The sequence below is a fragment of the Capricornis sumatraensis genome, chromosome 2 (genome assembly GCF_032405125.1).
Source record: "Capricornis sumatraensis isolate serow.1 chromosome 2, serow.2, whole genome shotgun sequence".
Classification (NCBI taxonomy): Eukaryota; Metazoa; Chordata; class Mammalia; order Artiodactyla; family Bovidae; genus Capricornis; species Capricornis sumatraensis.
In genome coordinates this window covers 64,244,778-64,269,041 of record NC_091070.1, presented here as the reverse complement: position 1 = coordinate 64,269,041, position 24,264 = coordinate 64,244,778, and the positions used below count along the sequence as shown (strand labels likewise).

Below are 24,264 nucleotides of genomic sequence, written 5' to 3'. Positions count from 1 at the left end.
TCAAGCGTGATTGACTAAGGCGGAGCCGGGACGCTTGCTTCCGCCTCCCTGACCTAGGATCCTTCCCTGCCGCGCCTAGGCAGCCGCGAGTGGTGCTGGGGGACTCGGATTCCTTTTCTTCCCCTGTATCACATTTGCAAACCGATCCTAAAGGCGCGGCCCGCCGGCAGGTGCACGGCCAGGTACAGGTGCAGGTGGCGGCCGACCAGCCCGGCGCCCTAGGCCGCGCGACCATAGAGTCCGGAAGTGCAGCCACAGCAGTTCCCTGCGGGCACCGCTTGGTCCTAGCTCCGGCCACGCACACAAGGGCCGCGCTTCGGCGGGCTGAATGGCTGCAGGGCTGGCCGTCAGGGTGGTCGCGGGACTGGCGGCCGCGGCCTTGGCTGCAGTGTTCTTGGAACACTACGGCCTGGCCGGCTGGTCTTCACCACTGCCTCAGCCCCGCACTCCCCGGAGCCCGCACCCTGCGCCGGGTCCCGGAGCCAGCAACGTCTTCTGGGGTCTGCAGGTGACGCAGCGGGCGCCCAGGCTGGGGAGGTGGTGGTGGTGGTGGGGCTCATGGGGTTTCAGAGCGGGCACCAAGCGGTATGAGACGCCAGCAGTTTCCACTGGGGCGCGACCCGCTCCTGTTCCGGCCCAGTCTCTGCGCTGGGGGCGGGGTGGTGGTGATGGTGGTGGTGGTGGTGGTGGTGGTGGTGCTGCTGCTGCTGCTCGTGCTTGGTCCCCCCTGGGGGATCGTGAATGCTCTGAGTCTTTGCCTTTTTCTTCCGCCGGAGAGAGCCCCTGGGTCGTCTCGGTCTGTGCCGCCTCTTCCTGACTCGGATCTCTGTTCAATACTCGCTTTCGGCAGATATCCGACATTCACCTGAGCAGGTTTCGCGATCCAGGCAGAGCTGTAGACTTAGAGAAGTTCTGTTCTGAAACTGTTGACATCATTCAACCAGCTCTCGTCCTAGCAACAGGTAGGGACGATTGCCGTGCTGTCCTGTGGTCCTGTGGTCCCAGTGGTAGAATACAACCAGTGCTGCAACCTTTTAACTAAGGGACGTTAGGAAAACTTTAGCTGCAGCCTCAGGTGAGCCCTCCACCTGTAGAGGAGATGGGATATTGCAATTTTCTTTGCCTGTGGATAACTGAGTCAAGATCCGGTCTACATGACTTGCCATAGCAAGGTTTGGTCCTAGCGGTAGAAGCAAGGCACGTGATTCTCATGTTAGTGTCCTGTCTGCTGTATCTGTGTCTGTTTTGTTGTTGTACTTCTAGATTTGAGAGAGAATTAAGGAAAGACCTTTAACCAGGAATGAAAAGTTCTCATCCTTCTCCTTATACTCTTGTTTTTATTTTTTTAATTAAACTTTTCCATTTTCTTTGCAATATTAATCGTTCTTATACCGTCAGTTGTTTGACGGACTGTTGTTTTTCATCCCTTCCTACTTCTGTGGCTTGGTTCCCTGGAATGTTCAAACCCCAAACCCTTTGCTCCCAACTGTGTTGAAGAAGAAGCTAAAGGAGCGTCTATCCTGGCTCTTGGGAAATTCATCTTCCACCCACCTTACAGAAACATCTCTGCTGATAGGATGAAGTCCTCATTTTATGGATGATCTCAGTTTCAAATGCTTAATTTCCTAGAAATTTTCTATTTCATTTTCCAAGCTACACCTTCCAGATTTTCTTGCTGTAAAATTAATACTTTGTTAGATCACATTTCCTGATTTGGGGTTTGGAAAATTAGGTTGCCATAGATACTAGGCAACTGCCCAAAGTGTTGGAATTTATTATTAAAGAGTTTTCAATTTGTCAGAGTTTTAAGATGCATTTTTACGGCTCTCTTGAAAGGTATAGTTTTCACAACCCATTTCTAATGTAACAGGGGGTTATAAAGGCACTTGTTGACCTATAAGAAACAAAAAATCCATGCTGAGAATCTTGTTTTATTTTTTTTAGGCTGCACTATGTGGCATATGAGATCTTAGGTCTCCAACCAGGGATGGAACCTGTGCCCCCTCTGTTGGGAGTGCGGAGTCTTAACCACTGAACTGCCAGGGAAGTTCCAAGAATCTTATTATTATTTTTTCTGAGAATCTTAATTTAGATGACTTGCTTTGGATGCAGGTGGATTCACAGTGGTTATCCTTAAACATGTTGAGTACTTTGAATATCTTTGTTCTTCAGTGTGCATTAAAAAAAAAGTTGAAACCCAGTCCAGCTTTACTTTGCATTGTGATTACCTTCTTTACCTTCTTTATATACCTACAGGAGACCTGACAGATGCCAAAACAAAGGAAAATTTGGGATCCATGCAGCAAGAGGTAGAATGGCAAACTTACCATAGTATTCTAAAGAAGACAAAAGTCATGGAAAAAACCAAGTGGCTCGATATCAAAGGAAATCATGGTAAGAGTGAAGTCCCACCTGTAATTAAGACTAGATATTTATAGGAGCCCAGATTCTCCAATTTAAATTGTAAAATTATAAAATGGGACATTGTAGCATAAGTTTACATACACTGAAGACCACAACTAAGAAATACAACTGCAATATGTGATTTTAAAACTTCAGATGTCACTATTAGGCCTTGAGGGGGAAGTTGGTATGATTTCTTTCTTCTTTACATGGAAGAAAAGCATATAGCAAAATCTATGGAGGAGGATGTTTAAAAAGATATACTTTTGCTAAGTGAAAGAAGCAAAATCCATAAGTCTATATACTGTATAATTTCATTTATATGATATTCAAGAAAAGGCAAAACTATAGACAGAGAACAGATTGTGGTTGCCAAGGGCTGGAGATAAAGAGGCTGACTACAAAGAGCCATCGTGAGATAATTTTGGGGTGGTGAAGATACTGTTCTGTGTCTTGAGTGTGCTGGTAGATACATGACTATGTGCTTGTCGATATCTTTAGAACTGTACATCACAAAGATTGAATTTTGCTATAAATATTTAAAAATTTAAGTGACAAGTATATCCACATATGTGTAGAGAGAAATGGATAACCCCTTCCCAATTTTTTAGATTGTGATTTTTACGTTAATAAGAAAATGAACTATTTTCCAAGGGTCCTGATGGTAAATTTGTTTCATAAAAGTTGACTTTCTTTTTGGTTATTTAAGTATTTCATTTTGTCTGCCTCATTTTATTATTCATTGCTGATGAATACCTATTTATATATTTTTTCAAAAGGTATATTTATAAATTCTATCTGGTGAAATACACAGCTATTAGTTAGATCAGAAAATGCTCTCTATAAAAAACAGTTGCTCCTTTGCTCACTGCAACTAGAGAAAGCCCATGTACACAACAAAGAAGACCCAGTACAGCCAAAAATAATGAACAAATGAATATTAAAAAGAAACAAAACAGTTAACCCTTGAACAATGTGGAAGTTAAGGGGACCAACTACCAGGCAGTTGAAAATTTGGGTATAATTTTGCAGTTAGCCCTCTGCATCTGCAGATTCAACCAACTAAGGATCTGTAGTACTGTAATATATATTTATAGAGCAAAATTCACATGGAAGAGGCTTTACATAGTTCAAATCTGTGTTGTTCAAGTGTCAACTATAGTTCTTACAAATCAGCTAGAAATTATAATTAAAGGTAGGGTTCTGGCTTACAACTTTCTCTGGTATGTTTACATTCCCTTTTTTTTCCCTGACCTTAATTAGGGGTACTGGTCAAATTCTTTTTCAATAAAAAGCAAATCTGTGTATATTAAAAGTTTTCCAAGCCAAACTACTGATGTATTTTAAGTAACAGGTATCAAATGGAGTTTTGTGATTAAATAATTTGGATAGTCTTTTGGAGTTCATAATCATTTGATTTGTATAGGCATAAATGCTAATGGTATATATATGTATGTGTATGCATGTATACACACACATGTGTATATATACATACATGAATCTTTATTAACATTTAACTGTAACAGGGAGCTCCTTGGTGGTCTCATGGTTATGACTCAGTGCTTTCACTTCTGTGAACTGAGTTCAATACCTGGTCTGGAAACAGATCCTGTAGGCCATGCCATGTGGCAAAAAAAAAAAAAAAAAAAATTAACTATAACAGAGTTGTTCTCTTAAGCAAGAGGATTATATATGTGATAATGTTTCTTTGGGCCTAAATTGAATTTACAGCTTATTCTCTTAAGTTTATTAGAAATGTAGTGGATTCTTGGAAGTCAAAACTGATAGACAATTTTAGCTATTGCAATCAAGCAATCAAGCTCTATGAAATTCTATTTCCAGATAAGTATTCTATGATGTCCTTAACCTTTTTCCTTACCATTATATAACTTCTTTATTACTGAGTCTTTTTTAAGATTTAAGAAGAGAGGGGCTTTGGCCCTATTATCAAAGTCATCTACTATATAGAAGTCCTTGACATGGATCCGTATATCAGCCATGAATCCAGTCCTTCTTGACTCCCAGAGTCACATGATTAAAATAGTAGCAGCAGTCATCCAGTCTTACAACATCAAATTGATTTATTCTGACTAATGCATAATTCAAAGTACTTATTCTTCTTCAATATAATAGATGCCTTAGATAAGTTTCCAGATAATCTGAATTCTATTAAGTTACTAAGTTTTAAAAATTAAAATTAAATGCTAGTCTAATTAATTGGCATCTGTCATCTAAAGTATTATTGAAAGAATTGTCATTTTTCTTCAGTCATTAACATGTTTGCATTTTTCTTTTTAATATAGATGATGTTTGCTCTTTTCTTTTTAATTAGATGCATTCAACATTCCAAGTCGGGAGAGTGTTGAGAATTATTACAGGTACTGTAATGAACAGAAGATAGACAACAATGTAGAGTTTGTGTTACAAAGAGGGTACAGTCAATTCACTTAATGGGTGATAATATTTTTTAACGGAGAAAAGAACCTCTGGTTATTAAAAAATGGAGCCTTTTAGTTGTTTATCATTATTATTTTGGTGATTCATTTTTGTTTGTTTGCTTAGACAGCCCTTTGTTCTTTTCGTTTCATATAATTTAATGCTTTTTGTTGGCTAATGGTACTTTTAATATTTTATACAGACTTTTTGTTTTTTTGCTGTTGATATACAGCAAAAGTCATTTAGATCAGAGCTTGTCAATCAGAGTACTGTGGACTTTAAGAATACTAACCTACTGATTCTGTTAGCCTCTGGGGTGGCTGAAGAGCCCAGTTGGTCACTTCTGGGTGCTTTGTCCAATATGTCATACAAATATTTTTTTAAATTTATGTGCTGCTGCTGCTAAGTCACTTCAGTCATGTCTGACTCTGTGCGACCCCATAGACAGCAGCCTACCAGGCTCCTCCGTCCCTGGGTTTCTCCAGGCAAGAATGCTGGAGTGGGTTGCCATTTCCTTCTCCAATGCCTGAAAGTGAAAAGTGAAAGTGAAGTCGCTCAGTCATGTCCGACTCTTCATGACCCCATGGACTGCAGCCTACCAGGTTACTCCACCCATGGGAGTTCCCAGGCAAGAGTACTAGAGTGGGGTGCCATTGCCTTCTCCAGATTTATGTGCATAAATATGAAAAAGGCAATGAATATGAAAGGATCTTTGAATCAGAAAACCAATTGTCTGGTTTCAGTGTATTGGAATTCTTCTTTTGGCTGTAATTTCACTTTTTGTTCCTGTAGCTTTGTTCTCCATTGTTTCAGTAGCTTTGTTCTACATTGTCAATTAGTCATGTAGCAAGTATTAAGAGTCTATCATTAGTTGGATAGTATGAGAGAAACAAATATGCCCTCTATCTTCAAGTGAGCCTAGCTAAGGTAGATGAAATTTGTTTAGGAAATGGTTAGAAAAGAACACGAAGGAATGGCTGATGAAATGCTAGATTATTTGTTACACTTAATTATCACTATGAGAAATCAGAAAAGGCACACGTCAGCATGGGGTAGACATATAGCAGACTTTATTTTTCATTTTTGTTTTTCATTGAGATATAACTGACATATAACATTATGTAAGCTTAAGGTGTGCAGTGTGTTAGTGTGATTCATTTATATATTGCAATATGATTATCACATAAGATTAGCTAATATCTCTATCACTTCACATAGTTATTGTTTCTTTTTTGTGGAGTATCAATTAAGATCTGGTCTGTTAACAACTTTGAAGTTTACAATACAGTATTTTAAAATTATAATTACTACACTGTGCATTAGATCTATTTATCTACTAGTTGCAAGTTAGAAAAGACTTTGTAAAAGTAGTGAAAATTGTGTCCAGTCTTAAAAGATGGGTAGCCTTTGGAGGAGTAAGAAATTTTGAGGGGTATATTTTAGGCAAAAGGATGAGTATAAACAGAGCTTTAAAAACTAGAATGAGGTTTTGAGTGCAGTAAGGAAATTGTTATAATCAGAATAAAGGTTCATTTTGAGGATTGATACAACATTGGATAGAGAGTGTAGAGCCAGTTCATGGTGATGTCAAGTGACAAGCATAGAAATTTAGATGTGATGGGTAATAATAGTTTATAATCCAGTATAGGTTCCTAAGGAGATTAGCAGCATAGGAAAATAGTATTTTATAAAGGGCAGATACATAACAAAATAGAGATAGGGATAATAAAAAGGAAAAGGGAGAGACTGGAGTTGTATAGACCAAGTAGGAAAATCCTACAGTAGTTTAACCATCATAAGGAAAAGGCTGGAAATGAGTAGAAGACCTGTCTGAATGAGCATCGTGGATATGGGGATGGTGACATGAATTTGAGGATGATAACTGGTTAACAGATAGAGTCACCATAACATGGAAGAGGGGGTTGTCCTCTTTTGTTAAAGTGAGAAAAGAGAAGGACAGAGATGAAAATCGCCCACTTCTTATTAGCTATTTGTATCTTTGATGGTGATTATGGGAATGGGCTTAAGAGACATTTTCAAAGAATTAACAGGATTTAGGGTCTGATTAGTAATTGGGAAAAGTCAAATTATTAATCACTTTAAAGTTTCTTGCCTTTATATTTTTGTTTCTAACCATTAAACTTTATCTGGATTTAATAAATGACATTTAGCTAGAGATACAGGCATTTGGAAGTATCATATGAAAGGAAGGAAAAAAATCTTGAGGTTAAATCATGATCTCTAGAATGCCTCAGAGATGCCAAAATCTAGAATTCAAAGACTATTATATATTTTAACCTCTGCTTTCAAGTACCTGAGTTTTATTTTAGATAGTTAGATTTTAATATGTCAAAAATGTAGGAAAGGAAATAATATATATGAGATTATAAGATCTTGAAGAATAACTGAAAAAAAAAGCAGGAAAAATATCAATACAAATTTTAATGAGGAAAAAACCCTGAAATAGGAATTTTAAAAATATCAGGAAGAGAGGTAATAGAACCAATTGACTATTAATCATAATATCTATGACAGTAAATTTATGATATATTTGATAGTTGTTGCTTAAAAATAGCTCCCTGATGGCACATTAAATTTCAGAAGTTTATTTGTATTTCTTTCACATGTACTGTTAGGTAAAATATCATATAAGACACACAGATATTTTCTTATAATGTTCTGACATTTGAATAAGGTATGCTCCAAATATTGGAGAAGGAAATGGCAACCCACTCCAATATTCTTGCCTAGAGAATCCCGTGGCCAGAGGAGCCTGGTGGGCTGCTGCCCACAGGGTCTCAAAGAACCGGACATGACTGAGGCGACTTAGCATGCATGCATGCATTGGAGAAGGAAATGGCAACCCACTCCAGTATTCTTGCCTGGAGAATCTCAGGGACAGAAGAGCCTGGTAGGCTGCTGTCTATGGGTTGCACAGAGTCGGGCACTACTGAAGCAACTTAGCAGCAGCAGCAGCAGCTTCAAATATAATCTCTACTTTCTTTCACATTTATTCAACAAATACTCAATGAGTGCCAAGCCTGTACACTTTGTTACCCATCCTTTCTCCTTGCTCTTCACTCTCTAACTTACTGGACACCTGAATACTGTTGATACTTAAGGTGATGAGGACTTTCATTACTGGATGTGGACCCTGTGTATGTTTTCAATATATTTTTAGAAACTGAAAAAAAGATTTACTGGTTCTGACTGAACATTTTCCTCCTGGCTCAGTAACTTCTTCTTTGCAAGGCTTTATTGTGACTTAAGCCTTTTCACTCCTGTTTTAAGAACTCAACACTTTTGTATCTCACTACACCAAGAATTCTGCTAGGTACTTAGGAGGCCCTCACTACAATATTTTTTGGCTTACCAGATGGTGCTAGTGGTAAAGAACTCACCTGCCAATGCAGGAGATGTAAGAAATGAGGGTTCGATCCCTGGGTTGGGAAGATCCCCTGGAGAAGGGAATGGCAACCCACTCTAGGATCTTTGCCTGGAGAATCCCATGGAGAGAGGAGCATGGCAGGCTACAAGTCTACTGGGTCTCAAAGAGTTAGACACAACTGAAGCCACTTAGCACACATGCACTACAATTTTTAATGATTGATAAGTACCATTTCCTTGTATTCTGATTTATCTCTTTTAAAATGTTTAGTGGACTGCTTAAGTTAGCCACCTACTATTATGCTTTGCTTGGTGACCTTGCGCTTGGTTACTGATGAATATGTTTGCTTGCATCTTTGGAGACAATAGGGGAGAAAAAACTTTAATTGATTTATCCATTGTGGGTCTGGTATCTAGTTTTATGTATTTCTCTGTCAGATCATGGAAATTTCCTTTACAAAGGGAGTCAAAATATAGTGTGATAGTAGGGCAGGAATTTAAACTCATTTTGTCTTCCTATGATTGCACTAAAGCTTTCTTGTCTTGTTATTTTTTAGGAAGTATTCTGCCGTACGGAGGGATGGCTCTTTTCGTTATGTCCACAGTACTCCCTTTGGCAACTATTCTTTCATCTCTTTGGATGCCAGCCTTAATCCAGGGCCTAAGAGACCTTTTAATTTCTTTGGAATTTTAGATCAGGTACAGTAAAAATCCCACTTCCCTTTGCAGCTAACCTATTTTATTTTTTTCAGATACATGTGGCTCACTTAAAAGTTATCCTAGGTAAACAAATTCTTATCTAGAAATGCTTGAGAAAAATTCTACTGTGGTTTTGGGTATGGCTAGAAGAAATTATTGACCCCTTCAACCCTATTATTGCTATCCCTATTCTTGTCCCAAAACCTGGGAAAGGAATAACTCACATTTTATATCATGAAATTAAAAGGTGCTTGCTTCTTGGAAGGAAAACTATGACAAACCTAGACAGCATATTAAAAAGCAAAGACATCTCTTTGCCAACAAAGGTCCATCTAGTCCAAGCTATGGTTTTTCCAGTAGTCATGTCATGTACAAATGTAAGAGTTGGATCATAAAGAAGGCTGAGCGCAGAAGAATTGATGCTTTTGAATTGTGGTGCTGGAGATGACTCTTGAGAGTCCTTTGGATTGTAAGGAGATAAAACCAGTCAATCCTGAAGGAAATCAACCCTGAATATTCATTGGAAGGACTGATGCAGAAGTTGAAACTTCAGTGTTTTGGCTACCTGATGTGAACAGCCACCTCACTGGAAAAAATGCTGAGGCTGAGAAAGATTGAAGGCAAGATGATTGAAGGCAAGAGGAGAAGAGGGCAGTAGAGGTTAAGATGGTTACATAGCATCAGTGTCTTGATAGACATGAATTTGAGCAAACTCTAGGAGACAGTGGACGGTAGAGAAGCCTGGCAAGCTGCAGCCCATGAGGCTGCAAAGAGCTGGACATGACTTAATGAAGGAACAACAACAGTAAACATTTATTGAATAGGTACTAAGTAGAGCATGCAATTTGCAAGGTGCAGAACATACAGCTTTGTTTACAATATGGCATATTCCTATATCCCCACAGTTGCCATTTCTAACTAATGGTCTATTTTTTTTTTTTTTTTTTGGTAAGAGAAGGGCAACTGTTGAAGTAAATACGTTTCTTTTAAAGTATCTTTTGTAAGCTTGGTGAAAATTGTTGCTGGGTTGAAACTGTATGGAAAGTCACATCTGAGAACCTCTAATTATGTCTTGGTACAGCAAATGTCAATGATTATGTGCACATATGTAAGACATATGTGCCCATATGCAAGGGTGATAAGATCAAGTCCTTGGCCTCTTAGAATATTTATCTACTGTTGGGGCTTAAGACCTGTGTAGAATTAACTATAATGAAAACCAGAATTGTTAAATGCCAGAAGATTCAAAGTGGTATGAGGGTTTAAAGGAACTTGAACAAAATATTGTTAAATGCATTGTGTTTATTAGCCATTTTATTAAATGAAACTGTATTTTGTTGACTATCTACCGAGTGTCTTTAGACGGTCTAGAGTTGATTAGCTCATTATTTTAAAGCCTACCCTGTAGAATAGTGTTTTTTAAGGTATAATTCGATAATCTGCTTGAAGAACAGCTATCTTGTAAAATGCAGATTCTCATACTTTGTCCAAGACTTACGAAATTAGAAAACCTGAAGGTAGGACCCAGGAATTCATTGCTATAAGTACTTCACAGGTAATATTAATGTATATTTATATATGTACAAGTTATTTCAGAAGTTATCTTTATGAGTGATGATTTACATAGAATAAATGCACTGATTTAGAGTATTTGAAGGATTTTGACAAGTGTATGTACTGATGTAACTCAATCCAATCAAGAGAGAACATTCCATTACTATAGAAAATTCTGTTGTATTGTTGATCTTCACCTGCAGTTCTGGGGAACCACTGATTGGTTTTCTGTCAGTATAGATTAGTGCTGTTTGTTCTAGAATTTTATGTAAATGAAATCATACAGTATGAACTCTTGTGTCTGGCTTCTTTTGCTTAATATATCTCTAAGATTCATCCATGTTACTGTGTGTGTGCTTTTTTACTGCTGAGTAGTATTCCATTGTACACATATGGATATACTGCAATTTTTTGATGGTTTCTAGTTTTTGTCTATTATGAGTAGAATATTGTGAACATTCTGGTACTAAGCTTCCTTTGGATATATGTACATCTTATTTTATAAGCTTAGTTTTGATATCCTCTTTATTTATTACACTGTGGTATACAGGGCTGAGAAGATTAGTGGTTCTTCTTTATTTCCATGAAGAAATTTAGAAGTAAAGAAAGAAATTTATATAATTTAAAGATTATCTCTGTTTCCTTATCTGTCAAGTGGGAATAATCCCTGTCCTAGTTAGCGCAGACTTATTTTTAGGATCAAACGAATTATAATGTATGTTTAAACAGTTTGAAACTTACAGAGGCCCATACAGGTCATTGATTAGTAAAGTTTAAGCCTTAGACATAATATACTTACTATAAAACCTCAAGAGAGTTGTATAATCCATTGACATTAGATTTTAGCCTGAGCCCTAATTAAAGCTCCTCCTATTTTTCTCTGATTTCAGAAACAGATGGAGGAGCTTTCGTTACTGGCCAAGGAAAGTAGTTGGAGCAACCACAGTATTTGGTTTGGACACTTTACAACATCCACTGTCCTTTCTCCATCACCAGGACTTCGGTCAATAATGAGGTGAGACAGGCTTCCAAAATCAAGATTGTTTTTAGGTCTTTTCTGTTTTCTACCTATTTTGCTTTTCTAAAGAGGTATTTTTATTAACTTGGCATCACAAGCTATCTTTGTTCATTTATTTCATTTGCTTCTTATTGATTAGTTCGGCTACAGCTTATTTGTGTGGGCATCTTCATACCCTTGGTGGACTCATGCCTGTTTTGCACACTCGTCACTTCCAGGGCCCTTTGGAACTTGAGCTAGGAGACTGGAAGAATAACAGAAGGTAAGGGAACTACCCCACAAAATACAACTTATATGTGTAAGTTTTGCTAAAGCAATAATAGTTTTCTGATCACTACCATGAATGATCCCAGTTAAGGAAAAACTTGTGATATCTCTCTGTTTTTGAAGCGAAATATATATCTGACAGTCTTTATCCTTATGCAGAAACCTTGTTGCAGCAGTTATGTTTGCCATTGCTATGTTACATTGGAGTTTCAAATGCATCCTGTAGGAAATAGTTTTCAAACTGCAGTGTACATAAGCTCTTAGAGGAGCTTATGAAAAATAAAGATTACCAGGCCCTCACTCTAGAGATTTTGCTTGTGTTGGTCTGGGTTAGGACACAAGAAACTACTTTTTTTAAAAGTCTACCAGGTGCTCAAGAGACTATACTTTGAGAAATAGTCAGTTCAATTCAGTCGCTCAGTCGTATCCAACTCTTTGCGACCCCATGAATTGCAGCGTTCCAGGCCTCCCTGTCCATCAACAACTCCTGGAGTTCACTCAGATTCACGTCCATCGAGTCAGTGATGCCATCCAGCCATCTCATCCTCTGTCGTCCCCTTCTCCTCCTGCCCCCAATCCCTCCCAGCATCAGAGTCTTTTCCAATGAGTCAACTCTTCGCATGAGGTGGCCAGAGTACTGGAGTTTCAGCTTTAGCTGCATTCCTTCCAAAGAAATCCCAGGGTTGATCTCCTTCAGAATGGACTGGTTGGATCTCCTTGCAGTCCAAGGGACTCTCAACAGGCTTCTCCAACACCACAGTTCAAAAGCATCAATTCTTCGGCGCTCAGCCTTCTTCACAGTCCAACTTTCACATCCATACATGACCACAGGAAAAACCATAGCCCTGACTAGACAGACCTTTGTTGGCAAAGTAATGTCTCTGCTTTTGAATATGCTATCTAGGTTGGTCATAACTTTTCTTCCAAAGAGCAAGCGTCTTTTAATTTCCTGGCTGCAGTCACCATCTGCAGTGATTTTGGAGCCCCCAAAAATAAAGTCTGACACTGTTTACACTGTTTCCCTATCTATTTCCCATGAAGTGATGGGACCAGATGTCATGATCTTCGTTTTCTGAATGTTGAGCTTTAAACCAACTTTTTCACTCTCCACTTTCACTTTCATCAAAAGGCTTTTTAGTTCCTCTTCACTTTCTGCCATAAGGGTGGTGTCATCTGCATATCTGAGCTTATTGATATTTCCCCAGCAATCTTGATTCCAGCTTGTGCTTCTTCCAGCCCAGCATTTCTCATGATGTACTCTGCATATAAGTTAAATAAGCAGGGTGACAATATACAGCCTTGATGTCCTCCTTTTCCTATCTGGAACCAGTCTGTTGTTCCATGTCCAGTTCTAACTGTTGCTTCCTGACCTGCATACAGATTTCTCAAGAGGCAGGTCAGGTGGTCTGGTATTCCCATCTCTTTCAGAATTTTCCACAGTTGATTGTGATCCACACAGTCAAAGGCTTTGGCATAGTCAATAAAGCAGAAATAGATGTTTTTCTGGAACTCTCTTGCTTTTTCAATGATCCAGTGGATGTTGGCAATTTGATCTCTGGTTCCTCTGCCTTTTCTAAAACCAGCTTGAACATCAGGAAGTTCACAGTTCACATATTGCTGAAGCCTGGCTTGGAGAATTTTGAGTATTCCTTTACTAGTGTGTGAGATGAGTGCAATTGTGTGGTAGTTTGAGCATTCTTTGGCATTGCATTTCTTTGGGATCAGAATGTAAACTGACCTTTTCCAGTCCTGTGGCCACTGCTGAGTTTTCCAATTTTGCTGGCATATTGAGTGCAGCACTTTCACAGCATCACCTTCCAGGATTTGAAATAGCTCAACTGGAATTCCATCACCTCCACTAGCTTTGTTCGTAGTGATGCTTTCTAAGGCCCACTTGACTTCACATTCCAGGATGTCTGGCTCTAGATGAGTGATCACACCATTGTGATTATTTTGAGAAACATTAGGGCTAGAAATATGTCATATCTTTCCCTAAATTTTGTATTTGCCTTTCTAGTTACTGCTGCAATATATTAGTGATTTACGTTCTTCAAATAGATTACAGTTGGTCTTTATTAAGGTTAAAGTCTTTTAAAAATTATTATTAAGCATTTTTTAAATTGTAGTATAGTTGATGTACAATATTGTATGAGTTACAGGTATACAATATAGTGATTCACAGTTTTTAAAAGTCATACTCAATTATTATTATAAATTATTGGCCATATTCTCTGTGTGGCACAATATCCCGGTAGCTTACTTTATATATAATAGTTTGTACCTCTTAACCTCTTGCTTCTATCTTGCCCCCCCCTTTCTTGCCTCTCCCAAATGGTAACTACTAGTTTATTCTCTTTATCTGTGAAGTCTGTTTTTTTTTCATTATATTCCCTAGTTTGTTGTAGTTTTTAGGTTACACATATAAGTGATCTTGTACAGTATTTGTCTTTTTCTGTCTGATTTATTCACTTAGCATACTACCCTCCAAGTCCATCATTGTTACAAACGGCAAAATTCCATTCTTTTTTATGGCTGAGTATTTTTCCATTGTATATATATCCTATCTTTATCCATTTTATGTTGATGGACACTTAGGTTGCTTCCATATCTTGGCAGTTGTAAATAATTCTGCTATGAACTTTGGGGTGCATGTATCTTTTCAAATTGGATATATACCCAGGAGTGGAAGTGCTGGATCATGTGGTAGTTCTAGGGTTAAAGCGTTTTGAAGAGAAAACATAACTTATTTATCAAAAGCATACAGTATAGTTGAATATATATTTATTGAGGAGAATGCAGTACATATTTGAGAATAACTATTTAAGCGCAAGTATAAGTATAGATAACTACCATCTCATTGTTTTATATCAATTGCTATTTAACTTTGTTAAACCCAGTGCTATGAAGACGTTAGATACTCAGTAAATATTTGTTAAGCTGAATGTTATCTTGCTATTTTTAACTACAGTTGACCTTTGAACAACACAGTCTGAACTGTGCAGGTCCACGTATATGCAGATTTTTTTCACGAAGTACCTACTACAGTACCGCACAATCGGTGTTTAGTTGAATCCATGGATGCAGAACTGAGATTATGGAGGTCTGACTGGGAAGTCATACTCAGATTCTCGACTGCTTGAGTGTTGGTGCCCCAACACTCAAGGGTCAACTGTACCTCCGTTAATTAAAAAGCAGTTTTATATCTTGGAAAGTACTTACTCATTTCAGTTGGCTTTTCTAGAAACTGTGTAAGAGCTAAGCTTGAAGCCTCTAATTATTTGGCAACTGTAATTACTTTGAACTAAAACCTGCCTGTTCATGATGGTGAGGCTGTGGGCTGGACTAGAATTGCTTTTTACCAGGTAGCCTCCCTAAACCTTGTTCAACTTCTTGATTTCTTATATATGCTACAGTTACAAGTTAAGTCATGTTAATTATGAAACCATTTCCTTTCTTTCTCTTCTCACCTGCTCTCCTGTGTTCCACTCTAGGGTTTTATCTAGAGTTTGTCTTACTGAAAGAAACTAACTTTTATCTGCCCTTATAAATATTTAAATTTTATTATATATTGTTCAGTCACTCAGTCGTATCTGACTCTTTGTGACCCCATAGACTGCAGCATGCCAGGCTTCCCTGTCTTTCACCATCTCCTTGAACTTGCTCAAATTCATGTCCATTGAGTCAGTTATGCCATCCAACCGTCTTGCCCTAATATTATGTATTAGTACAATAGAAGAGTTTTTTTTTTTTTTTTCTGGCTTCACTGTGCTGCTTGTGGGATCTTAGTTTCCCAACCAGGGACTGAACCTATGCCCTCAGCAAAAGAAAGTGTAGAGTCCTAGCTATTGGACTGCTAGGAGATTCCCTAGAAGAGTTTTTAAAAACAGTTAGTATGTTAGACTAGGCTTTGTTGGGTATGCAAATAAATCTAGAAATATCAGTGGCTTAACCCAACAGATGTTTAGTTTTTTTTTTTTTTTCAGTTTTGTAAACTCATACTGGGAGTATGACTCATAGTATGAGCCAGGGAAATTCGCAGCCACAGGGAAACTCTGGGATTCAGACTTCCTCCATCTTACAACGTGACTATTTCAACACCTCAATTCCAGGGCAGGGAAGAGAGCATGGAGAACTCATACCCACCCTTAAGTACTTTGGACCAGAAGTGTGATACATGTCACTTCTGTTCACAGCCCATTGGCCAGAACTAGTCACATGGTCCCAACCTAATACCAGGGAGACTGGGAAATGCAGGGGAGCACATAGAATATTTGGTGACTCATTGGAAAAGACTCTGATGCTGGGAGGGATTGGGGGCAGGAGGAGAAGGGGACGACAGAGGATGAGATGGCTGGATGGCATCACTGACTCGATGGACGTGAGTCTGAGTGAACTCCGGGAGTTGGTGATGGACAGGGAGGCCTGGCGTGCTGCGATTCATGGGGTCACAAAGAGTCAGACACGACTGAGCAACTGAACTGAACTGATTGTTTCTGCCATAGCTAATCATTTTTCTCCTCAGTTTTAAAAGTTAGAAAATACAGAACTTTGCTTATTCTTTAATGAATAGTTATACCTTTCAATGTGCATTTAGAAAATCAAAACCACTTAACTTTTGCTATTTTCTTTGAAATTATAGAAATAAATGTTTTAAAGAAGAATTAAAGGTTTCAAATTGTGCTCATTTTAATATTTTATGTAGCATTGTTGATAGGATGAAGAATGTTAGATGTTAGGCTTATGATGAATATTTTAGGTTCAAAATAGCCTTAGAGCATGGAAATCAAATGATTTAATTCAATAAACATTTATTTAAAAATTAAGAGTACGTGCTATTTACCAGGCATTATTTGAGGACACAGTGGAAACTCATTGTTTCAGTCAGATTACAGTTGTGACAAATGTCGCGCATGAGAAAATGTGAAAGTGAAAGGCGCAGGAAGGAAAGAGGGACAATTTTATTTACTCTGCATTCCAACAAGTGATCTCAGAAAGTATGATTTTATATTTTTACCTTTGTTCTGTTTTTATCCTTCAGCCCCTCTTAAAATATGAAATGACTAAATTACCTCACTGTTCTCTGGTCTCTAGGTACCGGATCTTTGCTTTTGATCATGACCTCTTTAGCTTTGCAGATTTGATCTTTGGAGAGTGGCCTGTGGTTCTTATCACTAATCCTAAGTCACTTCTCTATAGTTCTGCTAAACATGAACCACTAGAAAGACTCCTTCACTCAACACACATCAGGTATGTAGCAATTTTTCAGAATTTACTTTTAGTTTGTTATTGTTAGAGAATAAGTCATTGTGATTGCATTCTCATGGGAAAGCTGTGAGATGCCCCACTTTAGTTTTATCAACAATCTAAACATTATATACATTGCCTACTATTTCATTCCCATTCAGTTAAGAAATATATAGTTTTTAAGCTGCTGAAATTTTAAAAAATTTTAGAAACCCACAATCCTATCATTATTGTTTCTATCTTTCATTTCAGCTTCTGTATATGCATGTTTTTACACTGCCATAATCATAATGTATCTATTCATTTGTATCCTACTTTAACAGATTTATATCATATATCAGAAATATATATTTTAAAATTTTGCTGCATAACCTTTCAAAAAAGCAAAAACTATATAAACCTTATAGAATTGAAAATTCATTTGGCATATGAATTTGACAGTATATGTCAATGGAATATTTTTTCTTTTTTAATTTTTTCTGGCTCTGCTGTGTAGCATGGGGGATCCTGGTTCCCCAACCAGAGATTGAACCTATGTCTCTTACAGTGAAAGCATGGAGTCTTAAGCACTGGATGTCCAGGGACGTCCCAACTTATTTTTTACTGAAGTATAGTTTAATTATAATGTTGTGTCAATTACTCCTGTACAGGAAAGTGATTCAGTTATACATTTATATACATTCTTTTTCATTTTCTTTTCCATTATGGTTTATCACAAGAGATTGAGTATAGTTTCCTGTGCTATACAGTAGGACCTTATTGTTTCTCTATTCTATATATACCAGTCCAACCCTCTCCCACTCCCCTCCCCCTTGGCATTCTGTCCCTATGTCCCTGATTCTATTTCATAGATAGATTCATTTGTGTCATGTTTTAGATTCCCATATAAGTGATATCATAGTCTATTTGTCTTTCTCTTTCTGACTTGCTTCACTTACTATGATAATCTCTAGTTGCATCCATGTTCCTGAAAAGGGCATTATTTTGTTCTTTTTTATGGCTGAGTACTATTAAATAGAATCTTAATGAAACATTACCACTCCTTTTGGAAAGAGACTTATAACCTTTTGCAAACATAAGGGCACTTGTTTTAATATACTTTTTAAAATTTTATTTTGAAAAGTAGCATGACATAACTTTTGGGAAATAGGGTAATGGGATTATATGTGTATTCCTGTCCCATCCCTCACCCCCTAATAGAACTATTGTTAACATGAGTTTTCTTTCTCAGGCATTCTGTTTCAGGCATGTATTTACATAGTCATAATCATAGAGTACAGTGTATTCTAATTCCTACCTTTTTTCTGTCAACAGAGGGAATGGATCATAGTATATGTAACTACTTTCGTATCTTGAGGATGAACATCTGATGCATATAGATTCTTACTTCATTTAAATAATTGCTTTAGATAGAGTTCTAGAAATGGGATTCTAGCTGAAATAGTTTGAATTCCTTTGTGACTGTTGATAAACGTTTTCTAACGACTTTATTTTTTTGCAACTAAAATCATTACTTTTTAACAAAATTTTTGGTAAAATATGCATAAAATTTACCATGTTAACCATTTTTAATGTACAGTACTTTCATATTGTTGTACAACCATCACCACCATTTATTTTATCTTCCAAAACTGTAACTCTGTACCCATTCAACACTTAACTCCCTGTTCTCCCTGCCCCCAGCCCCCAGCAACCATTATTCTATTTTCCATCTCTATGGACTTGACTATTTTAGGTACCTCATATAGGAGAATCATATATCTGTCCTTTGGTGACTGGCTTCTTTCATTTAGTGTAATGTCTTCACCCATTAAAAAAAAAGATTTATTTGTTTATTTTTGGTTGTATTTTTGCTCCCGGGGTTTCTCTAGTTGCAGCGAGCTGGGGCTCCTCTCTGGTTGGTGATGTGCAGGTTTCTCATTACAGCGGCTTTTTTTGTTGAGGAGCACAAGCTCTAGGTGCACAGGCTTCGGTAGTTATGGCTTGCAAGGTCTAGAGCACAGGCTTAGTAGTTGTATACAGGCTTAGTGGCTCTGAGGCATGAGGAATGTTCCCAGACCAGGGATCGAACCCATGTCCCCTGCATTGGGAGGCAGATTCTTATCCACTGCACCACCAAGGAATTCTGTCTTCACCAGTTTTGAAGCAAGTTTAAGAATCTTCTTCCTTTTTAAGGTTGACTATTGTTTCACTGCATGTATATACCATATTTTGTTTATCCATTCATCTGTTGAGGTGGCTCAGTTGGCAAAGAGCCTGCCAGCAATGCAGGAGACCCAGGTTTGATCCCTGGATCGGGAAGATTCCCTGGAGAAGGAAATAGCAGCCCACTCTAGTATTCTTGCATGGAGAATCCCAAGGACAGAGGAGCCTGGTAGGCTATAGTCCATGGGGTTGCAAAAGAGTTGGACACGACCGAGCGACTAAACCTACCAGCCTATTCATCTGTTGATAGACACTTTTGCTTCCAACATTTCACTATTATGAATAATGCTATGAATATGTGTATAAATATATGTGTTCCAGTCACTGCTTTCAGTTCTTTTGGGTATATATTCAGAAGTGGAACTGCTGGATCATATAGTAATTCTATGTTTAATTTTTTGAGAAACTGCCATACTGTTTTCCATAGTGGCTGTGTCATTTCAGATTCTCACCAGCAGTGTACAAGGAACCTGATTATTTTTTAAAACAGGTACTAATTTATAATGTTACCAAGAAATAGGAGTGCAAATTTCACAGAACTCTTATCATTATTGGATACTGTACTTTTAAAAATATTTACTCATTATTCTGGAAAAAAAGGGTACCAAGCTGTTTTATTTCTTTTGATTACTAGGTAAGTGGAACATATATCTCTCAGTTATGTTTCTTGATAGGAGCTGGATATCAGATTTCGATTTAGGATAGTTTCTAATTTCTCACCTTTTCAGGTTTGCTGAGTTATACAACTCCAGAAGCCACCATTTACAAAGAAATCAGATCATATAAATAGTGTCGTATGAACAGTTGCAGAGTGTAATGGTCTATTTTACAGTTGCCCTTTGGTGTCTCTGGGATATTGGTTCCAGGACCCCCTGCGAATACCAGAGTCTTCAGATGCTCAAGTCCCTTATGTAATGTGGTATAGTATTTGCCTATAACCTATACTTCAAATCTTACCTAGATTACTTATGGGCTTTTCTAGTGGCTCAGTGGTAAAGAATCCACATGCAATGCTGGAGATGCGTGTTTGATCCCTGGGTCGGGAAGATCCCCTGGAGAAGGAAATGGCAACCCACTCTAGTATTCTTGCCTGGAAAATCCCATGGACAGAGGATCTGGCAGGCTATATTCCATGGGGTTGCAAAAGAGTTGGATACAACTTAGTGACTGAACAACAGATTACTTAATAATACCTAATACAATTTAACTTCTGTGTAAATAGTTGCTGGTGCAAGGCAAATGCAAGTTTTGTCAAATTTTTCTTTTCTGAATATTTTCAATCCATGATTGGTTGAATCCACAGGTTCCACATCTCAGGAACCTGAAGATCAACCGATGGAAGGTTTACTGTACTTACATCTTTTCAGGTTATAACAGGGTTATTCTTCTTTATAGAAACAATGGCAAATACCTAAAACCATGCATTTATGCTTTCATTTTAGAGTCCTGGCCTTTTCCTTATCCTCCATTACTTCAGTTGCAGTTAAGATTGATGGAGTTCATTTAGGGCAAGCTAGTCATTTGTCTGGTCCTATTTTCATACTAAAGTGGAACCCAAGAAACTACAGTAATAAGACACATAACATAGAAGTAATCGTTCAGGTAAGTTAGTAATTTTCAACTTGGTATGTAAATGATTAGTAACCACACTGAACTTAGATTTTTTTTTTTTAGTCAGTTGATTATAGATGAAACTAAGTTAAAAATTTTGAATACACTGGATTTAATATGTTCTGAACATAGACACTCAGGAGCAATTCTGCTGTTAGACTGAAAAGTGGGCAGAGAACACGAGTGTGCAACTATTGACTGCAGTTCCCTCTTTTTTAATCCCAGGGAATCATACTTTTGCTTTCTTCCAACTTTGGCCAGAATTTCCCCAATATACCTAAAGATAATAGAATAAGTCAGAAGACATGTATTTATGTGTCCACACCTTTGATTGCTGTCTCCAAGTATAGGAAAATTGTGTTTACTATTTTGACAGCCTAGGAGAGAGAATTTTCAAAGCATCAGAGAGATTTTTTTTGGTCTGGGGAGTGGGCATTGATAGTGTATGCACTGACTGCCTGCCTATCCCTTTTCTGATTCAGCTTGTGGAGCATTTAATTCAGCAGACCTGCCAGAGTAGAAAGTGATCATCATTACCCAAATAGAGCAGTTTTATCAATACACTGAAACATGTGAGGTGATAGACTGTGCTAAAAAATTAGTTTCTTGAGAAAAAGGCCTCTCAGTCTCTACCACACTATGGTTTGATGACAGTTTTAAGCTAATCTTTTAATGTTAAGTCTTAGTTTGAAGACTGCCAAGTAATCCTTCAGAAAACACATGTAATTCTCATCTTTTTTATATGTGTGTCACAAAGAAGGAGCTATTTACTGAGCGTCTTCTAAGACACTTAGATTTTTTTTTTTTTTTACTAAATTCATGTAACAATCTTCCATGATATAAGTTTTATCTCATAGATGAGGAAACAGGAGAAGGCACTTTGCAGTGGCTCTCATCTGCTTAGAAGGAAGAAGAAACTCATGGGTAGGATGTGGAAGCAGGGGGTGCTCTCCTTAATGTCTTTCATATTAGAAGTTGGCTTATTTTAAAATGACTTGAAGATATAAGTACACGTAGAATAAATTGTTCCCTGTCTTTACAGTCACGGGGAAGAAGTGAGAGCAACCATAGGAGACCTGCTTCTTGTAGGAAGGTGGAACTCCTGAATCTTTGGATTGCTTATTTTATAAGGAAGAAACCATAGTTCACATTCCTCAAAACATTTCTGCCTGCTTAGTTGAATCCTTAGTAAAAATGTGAAATAACATATATTTTTATATGTTTCATATTTCTAACATTTTTGAGATGTAATTTATATTTAAAACCCCATATATTTAAGAGTACAGTTTGGTGAGTTTTGACTTTCTTACATATCTTTGAAACCATTACTACAATCAATACCATCTGTCTCCCTCAAAAGTCTTCTTATGCCCTTTTGCAACTGCTTTCCTTCCACCCCCATTTCAGGCAACCGCTGATCTGTTTTCTGTCTATATGAATATAATTCTAAGAAATTAGTCTACTGAATACTAAAATAGGGAACCTAGTCCCCTTATTCATCAATGAGAAAATTCTGTCCTTTTAAATATAGTTTACATATAGATTAGTCTAAGAGAAAACTTCATGGGAGAAGACACTGATTTATTTTATTTTACCTATGCATGTATTTATTGAATATCTGTACATTTCCAGGCAACCTAGTACCAACTAGACCTTTCAATCAGTTCTCAGTGTGGTTCCTGAAGTAGTAGCATCAACATCACCTGGAAACTCATTAGAAGTCCCATCCCAAACCTATGAATCAGAAACTCTGGAGATGGAAGCTAACCCTATGTATTGACAATCCCTCCAGGTGATTCTGATGTGCACTAAAGTTTGAGAACCAGAATGTAAGATTATTGTGCCTGCTTTGCCAATTTAAAGAGTAAACTCTAGAAATCGCTATCTCTCAAAGAGAATCTCTGCATTAAAATAAGAACTTTAAAAAAAACCCCAATAATATGTAATTCAGAGTAAGAACATTTGAGAAATAAAAGTTTGATAAACACCCGTGCAAGTTCTTTTTGCTATTTTAAAGCTTTTCATGATAGGGAATTTTTAAAATAAATGAAAGAGATAACACTATAATGAATTCCCAACTTTAACGAATCACCCAACTTTAAAGATTATCAACTTATGAACAGTCTTGTTTCATCTATACCCCATCCACTTCTCCCTGTACCACAGTGTTATTTCATCTGTGTAAATATTAATATGACAGTATGTATCACTAAAAGATAACTATTTTAAAAAAGTAATGATAATACCACATCACACCTGAAAAATTAACACTTATACCTTAATTTCAAACTATCCAGCTAATGTTCCAGTTTTCCCATTTTGTCATTTATATTGCATTTGGAATTCAGAATTCCAAATCAGAATTCAGACAAGGCTCAAATATTGCATTTAGCTGATTTGTCTTTTCAGTTTCTTAATCTATAGGTTTCCTTTCCATCCTCCTTTTTTCCTCCTTGCAATTTGTTTGCTTTGGAAACTGGACCTTTTATCCTGTAGTGTTTCTGTATTCTGGATTTTTGCTGTTTGTATCCATGTGGTATTACGTAGTATGATTTTCTACCCCCTATAGTTTCTATAACTGGTAGTTAGATTTTAAGGTTTGATCATATTTGAGTCTCTGTTTTTTTGGCAGGAATACTTCCTTTGGTGTTTTATGCTTTTATCAAAAGCTTATAATATCTGGTTGTCTCTCCTTTAAGAATATTAAAATTGATCACTGTCTGTAGATATTGTTGACCCTATACAGTGGTGTGCTGGTAAATGTTTAACCACTAACTTGGGGCATGTTTGAAGGGAGGAAGTTGATTTATACCAATTTCCATAGTATAAATATTCCTCCTGTAGCTGGTTTTAAGCTACCAATACATTAGCTGGTCTGCAAAGTTCCTGCTACTGCTGCTGCTGCTGCTAAGTCGCTTCAGTTGTGTCCGACTCTGTGCAACCCCATAGACGGCATCCCACCAGGCTCCCCCATCCCTGGGATTCTCCAGGCAAGAACACTGGAGTGCAAAGTTCCTGAACATGTAGCAATTGGCCCTTGTCAGACAAGCCAGTGCCAGCACAATGCTGCCTTATCCTCCATTCACTGTGGGAATTCTAGCACCTACTGATAGTCTGAAACTAGATACATTATTTCATTGGAGTTATAAAATGGTGATATTAAAATTGCCACTCTTAATTATATGAGTATTAATTAGAAGAGTCCCATAAAGAAGAAATTTGCCTCACCTATTTGATACCCAGATACAGAGTTCATACAGGAAAGGCAGGATAAAGTCTTCATTCATCCTCCACCTTCCCTTTTCTAAACCTGTTTTCAGAATAATGAGTTCTCTACCATATGCCAAACGTAACCAAATGAGCCTTTTAGTATCATTATGAATTCATAGTTTAAAAAAACGTGGTTGGTATGTTTCACTCCATTGCATTTATTCTTTCTG

At 37.5% G+C, this 24,264-nt stretch overlaps 1 protein-coding gene across 2 annotated transcripts in view; it reads left to right on the top strand.

Moving 5' to 3' along the window:
- The first annotated feature begins 328 nt into the window (after window positions 1-328).
- Window positions 329-24,264, top strand: part of TMEM62 (transmembrane protein 62) — a 37,200-nt gene continuing 13,264 nt past the window's right edge. For both annotated transcript variants that reach the window (XM_068964614.1, XM_068964613.1), the window contains exons 1-9: window positions 329-508; window positions 851-962; window positions 2,257-2,394; window positions 4,736-4,781; window positions 8,784-8,925; window positions 11,370-11,494; window positions 11,637-11,759; window positions 16,856-17,011; window positions 20,656-20,815. In XM_068964614.1, the coding sequence (XP_068820715.1) occupies window positions 329-508; window positions 851-962; window positions 2,257-2,394; window positions 4,736-4,781; window positions 8,784-8,925; window positions 11,370-11,494; window positions 11,637-11,759; window positions 16,856-17,011; window positions 20,656-20,815 (1,182 nt within the window). The remainder of the gene's footprint in view (window positions 509-850; window positions 963-2,256; window positions 2,395-4,735; window positions 4,782-8,783; window positions 8,926-11,369; window positions 11,495-11,636; window positions 11,760-16,855; window positions 17,012-20,655; window positions 20,816-24,264) is intronic.